The sequence below is a fragment of the Rutidosis leptorrhynchoides genome, chromosome 9 (genome assembly GCF_046630445.1).
Source record: "Rutidosis leptorrhynchoides isolate AG116_Rl617_1_P2 chromosome 9, CSIRO_AGI_Rlap_v1, whole genome shotgun sequence".
Taxonomy (NCBI): Eukaryota; Viridiplantae; Streptophyta; class Magnoliopsida; order Asterales; family Asteraceae; genus Rutidosis; species Rutidosis leptorrhynchoides.
Genome location: NC_092341.1, coordinates 10,113,666 through 10,131,493, shown reverse-complemented (window position 1 = coordinate 10,131,493; position 17,828 = coordinate 10,113,666). Strand labels below are relative to the sequence as shown.

Here is a 17,828-nt window from a genome sequence, read left to right as displayed (position 1 = left end):
TTCATAAATTCCAAAAGTTCTAGTTTCATAAAATCAAGAATACTTTCAAGTTTGCTAGCTCACTTCCAATCTTGTAAGGTGATCATCCAACCTCAAGAAATCTTTGTTTCTTACAGTAGGTTATCATTCTAATACAAGGTAATAATCATATTCAAACTTTGGTTCAATTTCTATAACTATAACAATCTTATTTTAAGTGATGATCTTACTTGAACTTGTTTTCGTGTCATGATTCTGCTTCAAGAACTTCGAGCCATCCAAGGATCCATTGAAGCTAGATCCATTTTTCTCTTTTCCAGTAGGTTTATCCAAGGAAATTAAGGTAGTAATGATGTTCATAACATCATTCGATTCATACATATAAAGCTATCTTATTCGAAGGTTTAAACTTGTAATCACTAGAACATAGTTTAGTAAATTCTAAACTTGTTCGCAAACAAAAGTTAATCCTTCTAACTTGACTTTTAAAATCAACTAAACACATGTTCTATATCTATATGATATGATAACTTAATGATTTAAAACCTGGAAACACGAAAAACACCGTAAAACCGGATTTACGCCGTCGTAGTAACACCGCGGGCTGTTTTGGGTTAGTTAATTAAAAACTATGATAAACTTTGATTTAAAAGTTGTTATTCTGAGAAAATGATTTTTATTATGAACATGAAACTATATCCAAAAATTATGGTTAAACTCAAAGTGGAAGTATGTTTTCTAAAATGGTCATCTAGACGTCGTTCTTTCGACTGAAATGACTACCTTTATAAAAACGACTTGTAACTTATTTTTCCGACTATAAACCTATACTTTTTCTGTTTAGATTCATAAAATAGAGTTCAATATGAAACCATAGCAATTTGATTCACTCAAAACGGATTTAAAATGAAGAAGTTATGGGTAAAACAAGATTGGATAATTTTTCTCATTTTAGCTACGTGAAAATTGGTAACAAATCTATTCCAACCATAACTTAATCAACTTGTATTGTATATTATGTAATCTTGAGATACCATAGACACGTATACAATGTTTCGACCTATCATGTCGACACATCTATATATATTTCGGAACAACCATAGACACTCTATATGTGAATGTTGGAGTTAGCTATACAGGGTTGAGGTTGATTCCAAAATATATATAGTTTGAGTTGTGATCAATACTGAGATACGTATACACTGGGTCGTGGATTGATTCAAGATAATATTTATCGATTTATTTCTGTACATCTAACTGTGGACAACTAGTTGTAGGTTACTAACGAGGACAGCTGACTTAATAAACTTAAAACATCAAAATATATTAAAAGTGTTGTAAATATATTTTGAACATACTTTGATATATATGTATATATTGTTATAGGTTCGTGAATCAACCAGTGGCCAAATCTTACTTTCCGACGAAGTAAAAATCTGTGAAAGTGAGTTATAGTCCCACTTTTAAAATCTAATATTTTTTGGGATGAGAATACATGCAGGTTTTATAAATGATTTACAAAATAGACACAAGTACGTGAAACTACATTCTATGGTTGAATTATCGAAATCGAATATGCCCTTTTTATTAAGTCTGGTAATCTAAGGGTGCGTTTGATAAAACTGAATGATTTAGCACTGAATGATTCAGAGTCCTGAATGGTTCAGAAGCTCTGAATCAATATGATTTTGAACGAAAAATCACCGTTTGATAATAGTTCTGAATCAACAATCTGAATGAGGTAAAATTACCATTGTAACCTTTTATATTTATAAAATTATATATTATAATATTATTACTCGTATTATTAGTCATTTATCATTTATGTCATTTAACCAATACTTTAATACCCAAAAAGTCCAAGCAATATATATCTAGATCTAGATATTTCAAGATCCGTATGAGAACATATCACTTTATTACATTCACATCTTCACACACCTACCAACCCATCTTCATCTTTTATTTTACAGTATTTTTTATTTTTTTGAGCAAACGAAGACCGATGATGTAGTGATGCCAAAAGTTGAGGTTTGATATCTTCATCTTCTACTCATCTTCATTTTCTTCAACAGTACAACCGCCGGGAGATGCCAGAGAATTGACGGTAGCGTTCGCCGGAAGTAGGTCGGAGACGACAACCATAATCGATTGAAAATATTTGTCTTTCCAGCAAATCGCACGAATTAAACATGAGTACTTTGTGCAATACAATCGAGAGGTGACCAATTGGACTCACCTATAGTGAAAGAAGATCTGAGATATAGTTATAATAAAGTTCTTTTGCCAATAAAAAAAAGATTCGAAATTTATGAAGCAGAGAGAAGAGATAGAGATGGGAAAAGAAAATGAGAAGAGATAGAGAAGGGTATAAGGGGATAACGTGTATCACTGAATGGTTTAGAGATATTCCAGAAGCGGAACCATTCAGCGTGTTTTTTCTTCTCGTTCAGCACCCACCTTCATTCAGAGATGCAAACCAAACACACTGAATGCTGAACGATTCAGCATTCAGTGCTGAATGATTTAGTTCAGATGTAAACAAACAGAGCCTAAGAATTAGGGAACAGACACCCTAATTGACGCGAATCCTAAAGATAGATCTATCGGGCCCAACAAGCCCCATCCAAAGTACCGGATGCTTTAGTACTTCGAAATTTATATCATATCCGAAGGGTGTTCCGGAATGATGGGGATATTCTTATATATGCATCTTGTTAATGTCGGTTACCAGGTGTTCACCATATGAATGATTTTTATCTCTATGTATGGGATGTGTATTGAAATATGAAATCTTGTGGTCTATTATTATGATTTGATATATATAGGTTAAACCTATAACTCACCAACATTTTTGTTGACATTTTAAGCATGTTTATTCTCAGGTGATTATTAAGAGCTTCCGCTGTCGCATACTTAAATAAGGACGAGATTTGGAGTCCATGCTTGTATGATATTGTGTAAAAACTGCATTCAAGAAACTTATTTTGTTGTAACATATTTGTATTGTAAACCATTATGTAATGGTCGTGTGTAAACAGGATATTTTAGATTATCATTATTTGATAATCAACGTAAAGCTTTTTAAACCTTTATTGATGAAATAAAGGTTATGGTTTGTTTTAAAATGAATGCAGTCTTTGAAAAACGTCTCATATAGAGGTCAAAACCTCGCAACGAAATCAATTAATATGAACGTTTTTAATCAATAAGAACGGGACATTTCATATTTAACCTTACCCTCAACCACATAGTCACTAAGTTTTCTGGGAAGGGTAGTTTGCCTACTTGACCTTCTAAGGATAGCATGCTCATCATTTGTTGGTTCAGAATGATTTTCATTTGTGTTGTTATTTGAGGTACCCTCAGGGAGGTCATTGACATGACCATCATCCTCATTAGGATTACTGTGACTACCTCCACTCCTTGTGAAGTCACAAGAAGTGTCTGCCATTACAGTAGGTCCTTCAGGATGAATTCTCCCTTCATCATAGGGATTTTCAGAAATATTGGTGTCATTTTGAACAGAAAATAGATCAAAGAACCTGAGTTGATCAACACACTCATTTTTAAGATTGATAGGTTTTGAATTTTTAAAGGGAAAAATATTTTCAAAAAAACTTGACATCTCTGGAAAATAGAATTCTTTTGTTTTCAAGACTCCACAATTTATAGCCCTTTTTGTTGGAGTCAAAACTAACTAAAATACATTTTTCAGACCTTGGTTTGAATTTGTCAGACTCATCTAAGATTTTTGAAAAAACAAGACATCCATAGTTTCTGATGTGGGAGAGAGATGGTTCTGAACCATATATTTTTTGAAAAGGAGACAAGCCTGCAAGCAACTTAGATGGAATCCTGTTGATCAAATAAGTGGCAGTTAAAATGCATTCAGTCCATAGATATAAGGGAATCCCCCCTTGAAACATAAGAGACCTAGCCACATTTAAGAGGTGTCTATGTTTCCTTTCTACCAACCCATTCTGTTGTGGTGTGTGGGCTATAGTGGTTTGATGAACAATACCTTTTTTATTTGTAAAGTTTTTCATTTGACTGTTTAAGAACTCAGTCCCATTATCAGTTCTAATCACTTTGATTCTTTTCTCAAATTGATTTAATAAAAGATTTGCATAGTTAACAAAGTTTTCAAAAACTTCATCTTTTGATTTAAGCAGATAAACCCACACAGCCCTTGTATAGTCATCAACAATGGTCAAGAAATATTTATACCCTTCCCTGCTGGTAACCCGATATGGGCCCCATAAATCCATGTGTATTAGTTCACCTAGTTCTTTTGTGATATGGTCACTTAAGGGAAAAGGTTCTCTAATTTTTTTGGCTTTTAGGCAGGTTTCACAAGGAAGGTCATCAACATTCATATCCAGGTTAAGTATGTGTTTAAGAATGTTAAGAACAGGACTAGAACGGTGCCCAAGTCTGTTATGCCATAAAAGAACAGATTCAAAATTGCAAGCATACATAGAATTGCACATAAGAGGATCACCTTTCAAGTAATCAAATACATATAAGCCACCATTCACACTACCAGTCCCCAGGGTAGTTCTTGTTTTCAAATCCTGAATATAGCAGTTAAAGGCATCAAAACCAACAAACATTTTATTTTCTTTAACCAGTTTATGTGTTGGAGGTTTTATTGAGATTTCGTGTAGGGTAAAATAATCGATAGCCGGATAAATCACTGAATCGTGGTATCACTTTCCGAAAGTAATTATTCGACCCTTATTGCCTGGGTTACACGAATATCACTTTGGGATAAGACAGAGATTAGTTCTTGTTATTGGCAGTAAACAAGAACTCTTTTGCATAAGAGTATTAAGGTGTTTTTCGTATATCTTATTCTCATAAATGATAGTCTCTATTTATAGGCACCCAAAAACAAGTATTATTCCACGATGGAGATGTTTCACTAACTAATTTCGTTTTCAAATCTAAAACAAATCCTTTACATAAAGTTGTTTGTTTTATTTCAAACATCCTAATCAAGGAAATCGTTTTCAAATCTAAAACAAATCATTTACATAAAGTTGTTTGTTTTATTTCAAACATCCAAATCAAGGAAATCGTTTTCAAATCTAAAACAAATCCTTTACATAAAGTTGTTTGTTTTATTTCAAACATCCAAATCAAGGAAATCGTTTTCAAATCTAAAACAAATCCTTTACATAAAGTTGTTTGTTTTATTTCAAACATCCAAATCAAGGAAATCGTTTTCAAATCTAAAACAAATCCTTTACATAAAGTTGTTTGTTTTATTTCCACCTAGTGCAAGAATAATACTTCCGTAATCACTCAAATTTGTGATAATGGAAAACCATTTTCGGGTCCGGGCAATCTATCACTTAATGGGTGTACACTCCGTACCTCCTAACCCATTTACAAGTATAGATTAAATCCCTCAATTACACTAAATTTCTAACAATCCTCCCCAATTTAGTGCAATTCGTTTCATGAGAATTAAACAAATTAAAACAAAAACTCATGCATAAATGAAAATATCTTGAAGATTGAATTTTCACCTTAGTACATTACACATTCCAAATATTCGAGAATCAGGGTGTTCTAAGAATTGAACCCTTCAACCCATTTTGAATAACTGAAAATAACATACACATAAGTTTTCAAATACTCTAAAGCTATCCTGACACTTTACAAGCCATGTGTCCATATCCTTTCATGAATGTATCCAAAGCTAAAAGTCCAAGCTTTGTTGAAGCGGCAAAACTTCACATTCACATAGGTAGTTCACTTCAGTCATGCACCTGCTCTTGCACTTTTTCAAATGAACTATTAAGAAGCTAGACTTCAACCTGACCTTCAGCAGGTCCGAGTACATACCTTACCTTGGGATGATATAAAATTTATGTACTCCAAATTTCTAAGTATAAGCCTTCCGCATTGAATTCAACTTCTAATTTTCATCAGAAGGGAATTGGGTATCTTATAATTAGAAATTTATGTGGACTTTAAACCCATCCCCACAGTAGACTTGTCAACCAAGTCTCTTGCCAATCCCTTCGTCAAGTGATCAGCTAAATTCTGTTGTGACCTTACGAACACTATAGAAATCACCCCATTCATGATGAGTTCACGAATCATACTATGTCTGACACCTAAGTGTCTAGACTTTCCATTGTACATCTGGCTATAAGCTTTTGCCAATGTCGCAGCACTATCACAATGGATAGACATGGGTGCTATAGGTTTAGGCCATAATGGTATCTCATGGATCAAGTTTCTAAGCCATTCTGCTTCTTTACCAGCAGCAGCTAAAGCAACAAACTCAGATTCCATCGTTGAGTTGGTAATACGTGTCTGCTTTTTAGAAGCCCATGAAATAGCACCTCCCCCAAGCAAGAACACCCAACCACTCGTTGAAGAATGATCTTCAATATTGGTTATCCAACTCGCATCAGAATATCCTTCTATTACAGAAGGAAATCCACTGTAAGATAAACTATATGCCATAGTTTTCTTTAAATACTTCAGTACCCGCCTAATTGCTTGCCAGTGATGAGTACTAGGATTACTAGTATATCTACTCAGTTTTCCCACAGCAAAAGCAATATCTGGCCTTGTACATGTCATGGCGTACATCAAACAGCCAATCACCTGAGAATACTCAAGTTGTGATACAGCTTTACCTTGGTTAGGCATAAGCTTCTCACTTGGATCAACAGGTGTACTCACAGGAGTACATTCAAAGCAATTAAACTTTCTCAACACCTTCTCAATATAATGAGATTGAGAAATTGAAATTCCTTTGCTTTCACGTTTGATCCTAATACCAAGGATAACGTCAGCCTCCCCCATATCTTTCATGGAGAACTTTGATGACAAAAATTCTTTTGTTAAATCAACTTGACTTTGGTCAGTCCCAAAGATTAACATGTCATCAACATATAGACAAATTATAACTCCTTTACCAGAATCATCAAATTTGCTATACACACATTTATCTGCTTGGTTCAATCTAAAACCACTAGATAAAACTACTTCATCAAACTTCTGATGCCATTGCTTAGGTGCTTGTTTCAAACCATATAAGGACTTCACAAGTTTGCACACCTTGCTTTCATTTCCTGGCATGACAAAGCCCTGAGGTTGGTTCATATAAACCTCCTCATCCAAATCACCATTCAAGAATGCTGTCTTCACATCCATCTGGTGAATAACCAGATTGTGAATTGTAGCCAAAGCAATCAGCAGTCTAATGGTAGTGATACGTGCCACAGGAGCATAAGTATCAAAATAGTCAATTCCAGACTTTTGTCTAAAGCCTTGAATGACTAACCTTGCCTTGAACTTTTCAATAGTTCCATCCACCTTCATCTTCTTTTTGAAGATCCATTTGCAACCCAAAGGTTTGCAACCGGGAGGTAGATCAGCTAACACCCAAGTGTTATTGCCCATGATGGAATCCATCTCATCATTAATTGCCTCTTTCCAGAATGCAACATCCTGAGACCTCATTGCTTCATCATATGTTTTAGGATCATCATCAACATTGAAACAATATGAATATTGGGTAGAAACATCATCCCTAGAACCTTCAACTAAGTATAGTTGAAAATCTGGTCCGAATGATTTAGGTTTCCTTTCTCTTTTGCTTTTCCGAAGCTCAAGTGACTGATCAACAGCCTTTTCAGAGACTTCATCATTACAATCCTTATTGATTCCATTGTTACTTGGAATCATATCCTTTGGTCTAGGTATAGATGAAAATCGATTTTCATCAAAGATTGCATCCCTTGAATCAATCACAGAATTGATTGAGACAAATTCATTAGGCTCTATTACATAGAACCTATATGCCTTGGAATGTTCAACATATCCAATAAAAATGCAATCTATACCTCTTTCACCTAAACTTTTCTTTTTGGGATCAGGCAGTCTTACAACCGCCCTACAACCCCATACACGAAGATAATTCAAGTTAGGTTTCCTTTTATTCCAAAGTTCATAAGGTGTAATCTTGTTTCTTTTGTTAGGAACTCTATTAAGCAAATAACAAGCTGTTAACATAGCTTCCCCCCAAAATCCTTCACTTAAACCCGAATAGGATAACATGGAATTAACCATTTCCTTAAGGACCCTATTCTTCCTTTCAGATATACCATTTTGTTGTGGAGTATAAGGAGCTGTGGTCTCATGGATAATACCAACGGATTGGAAATACGATTGGTCAATGTATTCACCTCCCCTATCTGTTCTAAGTCTTTTAATCAAAGCCTTTTGTTGTAATTCTACTTCAGTTTTAAATATTTTAAATTTATCTAATGCTTCATCCTTAGTATGTAACAAATAAACATAGCAAAATCTAGAAGCATCATCAATAAAAGTCACAAAATATTTCTTGTTTCCTAAAGTAGGAGTAGCATGCAAATCACATAAATCACTATGTATTAATTCCAAAATTTCAGTATCACGATGTACATTTTGAAATGGTTTCTTAGTGATCTTTGTTAACATACACGTTTTACACTTTTCATTGTTCATGTCAAAAACCGGTATTAATCCATCTTTAGACATATCTTGCATTCTTTTAAAGTGTATATGTCCTAGTCTAGCATGCCAAAGTGTAGAATTATTTATGCTAGAAGTAGATATAAAAGCAAAATTAACATTCAAGTGATTAATGTTAAGTCTAAACATTCTATTGCATAAATAACCAAAACCAACAAACATACCATGTTTTGACAAAACAAACTTATCAGATTCAATCACTTGTTTATAACCACAACAATTTAACACACTACTGGAAACTAAATTTTTTCTTATTTGTGGTACATGCAAAACATCAAACAAACAAATAGTTTTTCCAGAACTAAAACACAAATCCACACTTCCACGTCCATGAACAGAGGCTGTTGACTCATTTCCCATATGAAGAATTGATCCATCAGTCACGGACTCGTAAGTCTTGAACCAAAATCTATCCTTGCATACATGGGTGGTGGCTCCCGAGTCAACCCACCACGCGACATCATCATCCTGCACAAAATAAGCCTCAGATATATATGAAACATAATAATTCTTATTTGAATTATTAAATATATTCTGACCTTTCGAGTTGTGGTTGTTTAAACCATTTCCCGAACCGCTTGTGCTAGATCCTTTGGCATTATTATTACCAAAAATAACCTTGCAATCCTTTTTTATGTGTCCAGTTTTACCACACTTCCAACAAGTCAATTTAGACTTCTTGTTCGGATTAGCCTTGTTATAACCTCGATGTTTACGTTTGCCCTTTTTGTCATTATTACTAGTGAACTTTTTATGTTCCACCATATTGACAACAGACGTACCAGCAACTTCGTTGCTCTTTGGCTTGTCATTATCCTGCAACCTGAGGGATTCCTCAATACGCAGATGACTACCCAACTCAACAAGAGTTAACTCCTCCTTCTTATGTTTCAAAGAATGTTTAAATTCTTTCCAAGATGGAGGTAGTTTATCAATTATGCTTGAGACTTGAATAGACTCATCCATGTTCATCTTATGTTGTGTGAATTGACCAAGTATACGAATGAGCTCATTGTATTGTTCCAAGACCGGTCTAGAATCGACCATCTTGTAATTATTAAAATTACTAACAAGGAACTTTTTACTAGAAGCATCCTCAGACATATACTTGGTTTCTAAACAGTCCCATAGTTCTTTAGAAGATTCAACATTTAGGTAAATATCAAAAAGGGAATCAGCCATACCATTGAGGATTAAACCTCTAGCGATGTAGTCATCGTTCTCCCACTTGCACCTTTTCCGAATTTGTTCAATAGTGGCATCATCACCATGATCTTCAGGAATTGGTGTGCTGAGTACGTACACCACACTCATGCTGCTCAGAAAGAAGTGCATCTTCTTTTGCCATCTCCTAAAATCAATTCCCTCAAACTTATCAAGTTTGGAGAAATTCGCCGTCATGTGTTTCATCGTAGCCGCCATCGATTATAACGAATAATTACTTTCGATTGTTGGAGGTTTTATTGAGATTTCGTGTAGGGTAAAATAATCGATAGCCGGATAAATCACTGAATCGTGGTATCACTTTCCGAAAGTAATTATTCGACCCTTATTGCCTGGGTTACACGAATATCACTTTGGGATAAGACAGAGATTAGTTCTTGTTATTGGCAGTAAACAAGAACTCTTTTGCATAAGAGTATTAAGGTGTTTTTCGTATATCTTATTCTCATAAATGATAGTCTCTATTTATAGGCACCCAAAAACAAGTATTATTCCACGATGGAGATGTTTCACTAACTAATTTCGTTTTCAAATCTAAAACAAATCCTTTACATAAAGTTGTTTGTTTTATTTCAAACATCCTAATCAAGGAAATCGTTTTCAAATCTAAAACAAATCATTTACATAAAGTTGTTTGTTTTATTTCAAACATCCAAATCAAGGAAATCGTTTTCAAATCTAAAACAAATCCTTTACATAAAGTTGTTTGTTTTATTTCAAACATCCAAATCAAGGAAATCGTTTTCAAATCTAAAACAAATCCTTTACATAAAGTTGTTTGTTTTATTTCAAACATCCAAATCAAGGAAATCGTTTTCAAATCTAAAACAAATCCTTTACATAAAGTTGTTTGTTTTATTTCCACCTAGTGCAAGAATAATACTTCCGTAATCACTCAAATTTGTGATAATGGAAAACCATTTTCGGGTCCGGGCAATCTATCACTTAATGGGTGTACACTCCGTACCTCCTAACCCATTTACAAGTATAGATTAAATCCCTCAATTACACTAAATTTCTAACATTATGGATATATAAAAGACTCACACAATAACCAGGGACAATTAACACATCAGTTAACAAAATGTCTTTGTTTAATCTTAGGTTTCCAATTTTTTTTACTTTAGCTTTAGTACCATTGGGGTGAGACACTTGTAAATTTAAATCAGACACATCAACAATGTTGTCTAGACCATGTTCAGAAGCAGTCATGTGTTGACTAGCACCAGAGTCTATTATCCACCCTTGACTTCTGTTTAGCCCAGAATTAAAGTTAAAAAACTTGTGAAAGTTGTTATTGAAGAACACATTGTTATTCATTATAGTACCTGACATGTTTGAGACAGATTCTGTGGCTTGAGGATCTTTATCATTAAGCATGCTTAAAAGTTTCATCATTTTCTCATTACTTAAAGTCATAGGAACAAAATTAGAAGCATTAGTAGCACCAGAGTTGGAAGAGGAACTAGTGGAGCCAGATAATGAATCAGAAGCAGCACAACTAGACACATAGTGGTGGACTTATTTGTAGGTCCATTGACAGGTTTCTTATAATTAGTGGAGTATCAAACAATTTCATAACATCTATCAATGGTGTGCCCTAGTTTATTGCACTTTGTACATTTAAGATTTGGGTTAAGACCTCTATTAAAACCTCTTCCTCTTCCAGAACTACCAGTATTATTGTTTCTGTTTGACCAAGAATTATTATTAGTCTGAGCAACAAACGCAGAGTTTTGAGACTTAGATGTTCCAATCCCAGAAACCTCCCTATGTGATTCTTCCCTTGATAACATAGCAAAAGCAGACTTAACATCAGGTAAGGGGTCCCTAAGTAGCAAATTACTTCTGGTAGACATGTAAACATCATCTAATCCCATAAGAAATTGCATCAATTTTAAGACTTTGTTATGTTTTTGAAACTCAGGAGCAACATCACAAACATAAGCAGGTAATTTAACCATTTCATCATATTGTTTCCATAAAGTGTTAAGTTTGTGATAATATTCAGACAAGCTACTACCACTTTGTTTCAAGGAGCTAATTTTATGATGCAAATTGAAAATTATAGATCCATCTACTTTATCATAAGTTTCTTTTAATTCAGTCCAAACAACAGAAGCAATATTAGAAAAAATCTGTCCAGAATATAACTCCTCTGAAATAGAATTTAACAACCAAGACAACACAACAGAGTTACACCTATCGCATTGAGCACCAAGAACAACATTATCATTGTTTTTCAAATAAGTTCCATTTACAAACCCTACTTTAATTTTAGTACATAATGCTAATAACATAGCTCTGCTCCGGACATTATAATTTTCAGTTCCTTTCAGTTTAATGGATATTAAAGGTGTATTAGTTGTATCACTAGCATGCAGGTAAAGAGGGTCACCAAAGTCAATTTTGCTGATTAAAGTAATAGCATTTTCATCACCCATTATAATAAATAATTAGACAAACGGATCAAGCAATTCAGATAGCAAATAGAAAACAACCAAGAAAACAGAATAATAACAAGTAGTAACTAACACATTCTCAACATCAATCGCTGGCCAGACACCTGTATAGAGAAGGAACAACTTACTAGACTCCAATAAGCAATTGGCTACTAGCCAAGCATCCTGCAAATTAGATAAATACAGGAAATGCTAAAAATAATAGGTAAAGCAATGAATAAACACGAGACTCCCCTTCTAGGATGTAATCCTTAGCGAAGCAAAGATGGGCAGCGGAAGACAAAGGAGAAGCACATATTGTATCCACGAAGTAAAGCCCCAAATCTGAGCAAAACCTTAACCCTAATTCTTGAATTAGGATTTTTTTCCTCTAACACAGATAACAACAAACACAACCCACAATCGGATCTAACAGAACCCAATAGAACCAGAGATATTTCCAAAAGAACCTTGAGAAGACGTAGCCAACCAAGGAAAGACGAAACCCTAAATTCGGATTTCAATACACGATTAACAAGAGCCTAAGCTCTGATGCCATGTTAGAATAACAAAATCAAACCCAGTCTTTATTAATCAACATAGAAACAGTCACCAAGATTACATGTGAATACAAGAACCAAGATTAAGTAACAAAGATGTAAACTACAATCTTCAGAATAACATACGATAGAGATAATAAAGATGATAATAATGTTTAGTGAAGATAGATTAAGAAGAAGATCAAAGATAAGATCAACAGAGAGAAAGAGCTTTATAAGATTGAATGAAAAAAGAAGAGTATATAAAACTCTAAAAAGGACCAGAGATAAGAGATAAATATCGATCAATGACTACGCGTGCTCTTCTGCTCATGCTTTTAAGGACCAAGCAATCACTACTTTAATCTTTTTACTTTACATCACTTCTTTGCTATTTTTAAGTGATAAAAGTAGTAGCCACCAACGGATATGACAAAATGAGTTAGACACCACAATAAAGAACAAATATTCTTCACCTACAACACACTAAGAGAAACATTAAAATATTCATGCTTAAGATTGAAATATAATTTAACATTATGTACTGTTCATTCATGCACAATAAGTTTTTGTTAGCAAAGTCCAAAATAATATGAAATAAATTAGCATTTAAAAGAAAAAGATTAGCCAAAAAAAAGTTAACAATAACGTATATTTTTTGCTGGTGAAAATATACTACGTACACTCGATTTAATCAAAAGCATACATGTGTACTTAATGCAGCGATAATATGTGGAGAGATACTCCTATTACGTGTGTAAGTAACAAATGAAATTATTCAATGTAAAAATAACCGTTTAAAAGAAAACAATATTTTAAGAGAAATTTGGATATATCAATTTCAGCGAATATTCAAATTCCAGTTTGCAATCGAATCGGATCAATTTCCCTGGAAACCCGATCTGTTTCTTTTTGAAAATCGCGCGTCTTATTAATAAAACCCTAAACCCTTAACACTCTCAAAACCCCTAATTTTGCTCAGTCATCATCTATCCTATGTTCGTCACAAATATGCGTCCATTTTACTTCCTTTACTTCAAATACCCCCAAATTCACAAACTTTATCGAACAATTCACACAACCCGGTTCATCTCACAACCCTCCACAGTCTCCACTTTTTACGACCCGGTAACCGGACGTCTCGTAGCCCAACGAACGCCCGAATCCAAACACACTGAATCCGAACCCGAACCCGATCGAAACCCTAATCAGTCATCAAACTTCGATTACGCAGATGCCTTAAAAGACGACAGATCGTACGGTAGTACTACGAATTTGAATTCAAGTCAAGGGTTCGGGTCGGGTCGGTCTTCTTTTGGGGCTAGTAAAAAGAAGGGTAAAAGTAAGAGTAAGAGTACATGGGTTTGTTCTGAATGTGGGTATACGGACGGGCAATGGTGGGGTTATTGTCGTGAGTGTAAGAATGTGAATACGATGAAGGAGTTTAAGGAGTCTGATGATGGCGGAAAAACGAACGGGTTTTCGGCTTCGGAGAAGATTTTTAAGTCTTGGTTGCCCAAAGGGGTTGGTGCAGCTGTTCCGTTAAGGTTAACAGACGTTAATAGGGGAGTTAATCATTCGAATTGGCGGTTACCTTTGTAAGTTTGTTTAAGATTTTATTCAAGTTGAAACCTTTTTATGTTTTTATGTCGTGTATTGCATTATTAATTATTTCCATTCTATGTTTTGACCTGTTATGAGTTATAAACTGGTGATATGGCACCGGTTATTAGTATCTTTGTGACGAATTATGGTGTTTCATCTACTAAGTTTCAATTGTTGTTATTTATATTGGTTTGTTTGATGTTCATCAGATCAGGAGAATTTGGAAATGAAGTTTCTAGGGTTCTTGGTGGTGGTCTTGTACCAGGTACACTTTTTTCATTTCTTGCATTACAGCTGTATCTAGCAATTGGGTCAGATCGGGTTTGGGTCTAAAGTGGTCGGACCCAAATGGGTCAGCCTTTTTAAACGGGTCGAAACCGTTTTAAAGTATGGTTTACATTTTTCGGGTTGTTGTGATTATCCATTAAATTGGGTCGGGTTGGGTTTGGATCTAAACGGGTTGAACCCAAATGGGTCAGCTTTTTTTGAATCTGTATTTTGTGATGGAAATTTTCTTGTTTTGCAGGTTCTTTGGTCTTGGTTGGCGGTGATCCAGGTGTTGGGAAGAGTACATTGATGTTACAGGTAATTTGGAGCATGATACGGAGTACTATACTTTTTGTATAAACTTGTAATTTTTCTTACTTATCGAAAAGTTTCTATTTTTTATTTATTTTTTAATGAAAATATGGAAGATAGCAGCACTTATAGCAGAAGGAAAAGAAATTGGTAAAGCGGCTCCTGTACTTTATGTCTCAGGTGAAGAGGTAACAATATACTATAACGATTAATGTTGTATCCATTTGAAGTTGGATTTATTGTTTCAAATTGTATAAAACTTACACTTTGATAAAATGATCCCATTAAAGTTAAAACTGCAACTTCCGTCAACAATCTGTTGTTTTATGTAGAGCGTTGAGCAAATTGGAAACAGAGCAGACCGTATGGACATCAGCACAGATGAACTGTTTTTATATTCAAGTACTGACATTGAGGTACTTATTTTAATATGCACGGTCTGTATATATGTTTTATTATGAATATATATCGTTTGAGATATCTATATATATATATAGTTATATACACACTTTGTATATTAATTTCATCATTCTTATTAATTTCAGGATATTTTGAAACAAGCTCAGGCTCTGTCTCCGCGTGCTTTAATCATTGATTCTATTCAGACTGTTCATCTAGCTGGAGTTACCGGTAGCGCTGGTGGTATATATCAGGTTGGTTTTTTTTATTATTTTATATTTATTTATCAATTTTTTTTTATTAAGCAATACACTTGAAAGCATCTACTTGATATAAAAGAAACATGGTTGGATGTTTTATAGATCAAAGAATGCACAGCCGCCTTATTGCGTTTTGCTAAGCAAACAGACATACCTGTATTCTTGGTGAGTATAAACGTTAAAGTTTTAGCTTTTATAATGTTTTTATGTACTCGTGTCACCATTATTAGGTTTGTACACTACGGAAAATGTATCTGTAACTCTTTCCCATTTGTGTCAGATCGGTCATGTAACAAAATCAGGAGACATAGCTGGACCTCGTGTTTTGGAGCATATCGTAGATGCGGTTTTATATATGGAAGTTGGTACCCTTTTTCTTTATATTTGTTATGTAGCATGTGTTAATAAGCATTATCATAAACAATCAGTTATGTTATTATGATATCCCATGATGATTTGATTATACAGGGGGAACATTATTCATCTCATCGTCTTCTTCGTGCATTTAAGAATCGTTTTGGCTCCACTGATGAGGTGTGTGTGTGTGTATATATATACATATATATTGTATATTGATAAATTTTTAATGATGAAAATTGATTTTGTAACTTTATATATTTTCAGCTTGGAGTGTTTGAAATGTCACCATGTGGATTAAAAGCTTGTACGAATCCAAGTGAGATTTTTTTGAGTGAAGAACACTCGGATTCAGAATACTTGGCTGGTCTGGCAATTACTGTAGTTATGGATGGATCTCGACCGTTTCTCATTGAAATTCAGGTGCTTTTTAATTTAATTCAATCAGATTATTAAATATTAAATTAAAAAAGTTGATCAACACAAATGAGATGTTGCTTTGCCTGCAGGCTTTATGTGCAGCAGGGTCCTCGCTTTCCCGGCAAGTGAACGGGGTTCGAGTAGGAAGAGCTGATATGATTATTTCTGTGAGTAACCCATTCTTTTTTAAAATGTAGCTAAACACAAATTAAATAAAATTACAACAATTTTAAATGATATAGTCTTGTTACCTTACAAATCTTTATTATTATGCAGGTTCTCATAAAACAAGCTGGTCTCAAGCTCGAATCGAATGTAAGCCGCCTTTTTTTGGTCATGTACTTTAAAATATTTCTCCTCTAAGTACGTGTCAAGAGTTATGGATCAATTGTTTTATTATTATTTATCTTTTTCTTTTGTTTTAGCATCATTTTTAAACATTAGTAATTTATTAATATATCACAGGCGATCTTTTTGAACGTTGTTAGTGGGGCTACACTAACCGAAACTGCTGGAGATTTAGCAGTTGCTGCAGCAATATGTAGCAGGCATGTCATTATATTCTTTTTATTTTTTATACATATACATATACATATACATATACATATACATATACATATACATATATCATATATGTATATTACAAAATCATATGTTCAAAATCCAATTGTGTTACTTTTATATATCCAGTTTCCTCGAGTTCCCTATCCCTAATAATGTAGCATTCATTGGAGAAATTGGTCTTGGTGGCGAGCTTCGTAGTGTAAGAATTTTGCTTTTTCTTTTTTAATTCTTACTTTTTAGGTAAATATATGAATACATACATATGTGCATTGTGTTGGTAACTGTAGGTACGGAAAATGGAGAAGAGGGTGAGTACAGTGGCGAAACTGGGGTATAAAAAGTGCGTTGTGCCAACATCATCCGAGAATTCGTTGCGTGGGTTAGATTTTGGAGAATTGGAGATTATAGCATGTAGAAATTTGAAACAGGTTATCAACACCGTGTTTGTCCCAACCTCGGAGGTTGATTAATGGTCGTTTTCTGCAAGGGCAGACCTATATTGTCCAGATCGGTAGCACGTGCTATCATTGAAATACGCGATCTAGTGAATTTTTTTTGGGTGTTAATTAGTGACACTAGTGGATGGGATGTAAATTTTTTTGAGGGACCAATTTGGGATTTTAACTAGTGACACCGATAACTATTATTCATAGATCCGCCACTGATTTGTGCTCCATTTTTGTACAGTGTTACTTTATTAATCAACTTCTATTATCCATCGTTTTTAATTTATTTGTGTTATAGTTTGTTATTTTTAATTATTATTATGTTGTTTATTACAATTTTTAACGTTTTCACCTCGAAAAAACATCAGGATCGACCAATAATTGCAGGTCGAAGTTAAGTTTAAGTCATGTGGTAGTTCTTGTTTTCATCTCAAGTCAAGTATATATTAAATTTTTTGCCTTCTCGTATAT

General features: G+C 34.1%; 2 protein-coding genes across 2 annotated transcripts; one reads left to right on the top strand and one right to left on the bottom strand.

Moving 5' to 3' along the window:
* Positions 1-2,028: 2,028 nt before the first annotated feature.
* On the bottom strand, positions 2,029-12,191 carry LOC139867729 (uncharacterized). The gene is made up of 6 exons (XM_071856090.1): positions 11,362-12,191; positions 10,795-11,248; positions 3,700-4,556; positions 3,220-3,524; positions 2,440-2,496; positions 2,029-2,144 (listed from the first exon to the last, which is right to left on the bottom strand). The coding sequence occupies exons 1-6, from the start codon at positions 12,189-12,191 to the stop codon at positions 2,029-2,031; spliced, it is 2,619 nt and encodes an 872-aa protein (XP_071712191.1).
* Positions 12,192-13,738: 1,547 nt separating this feature from the next.
* On the top strand, positions 13,739-17,493 carry LOC139867728 (uncharacterized). The gene is made up of 15 exons (XM_071856089.1): positions 13,739-14,325; positions 14,542-14,597; positions 14,859-14,917; positions 15,028-15,099; positions 15,244-15,327; positions 15,457-15,564; positions 15,673-15,735; positions 15,851-15,931; positions 16,039-16,104; positions 16,195-16,350; positions 16,437-16,514; positions 16,624-16,662; positions 16,813-16,895; positions 17,038-17,110; positions 17,199-17,493. Exons 1-15 carry the CDS (start codon positions 13,739-13,741, stop codon positions 17,379-17,381), a joined length of 1,788 nt encoding a protein of 595 aa, XP_071712190.1. The 3' UTR covers positions 17,382-17,493.
* The last annotated feature ends 335 nt before the right edge of the window (positions 17,494-17,828 follow it).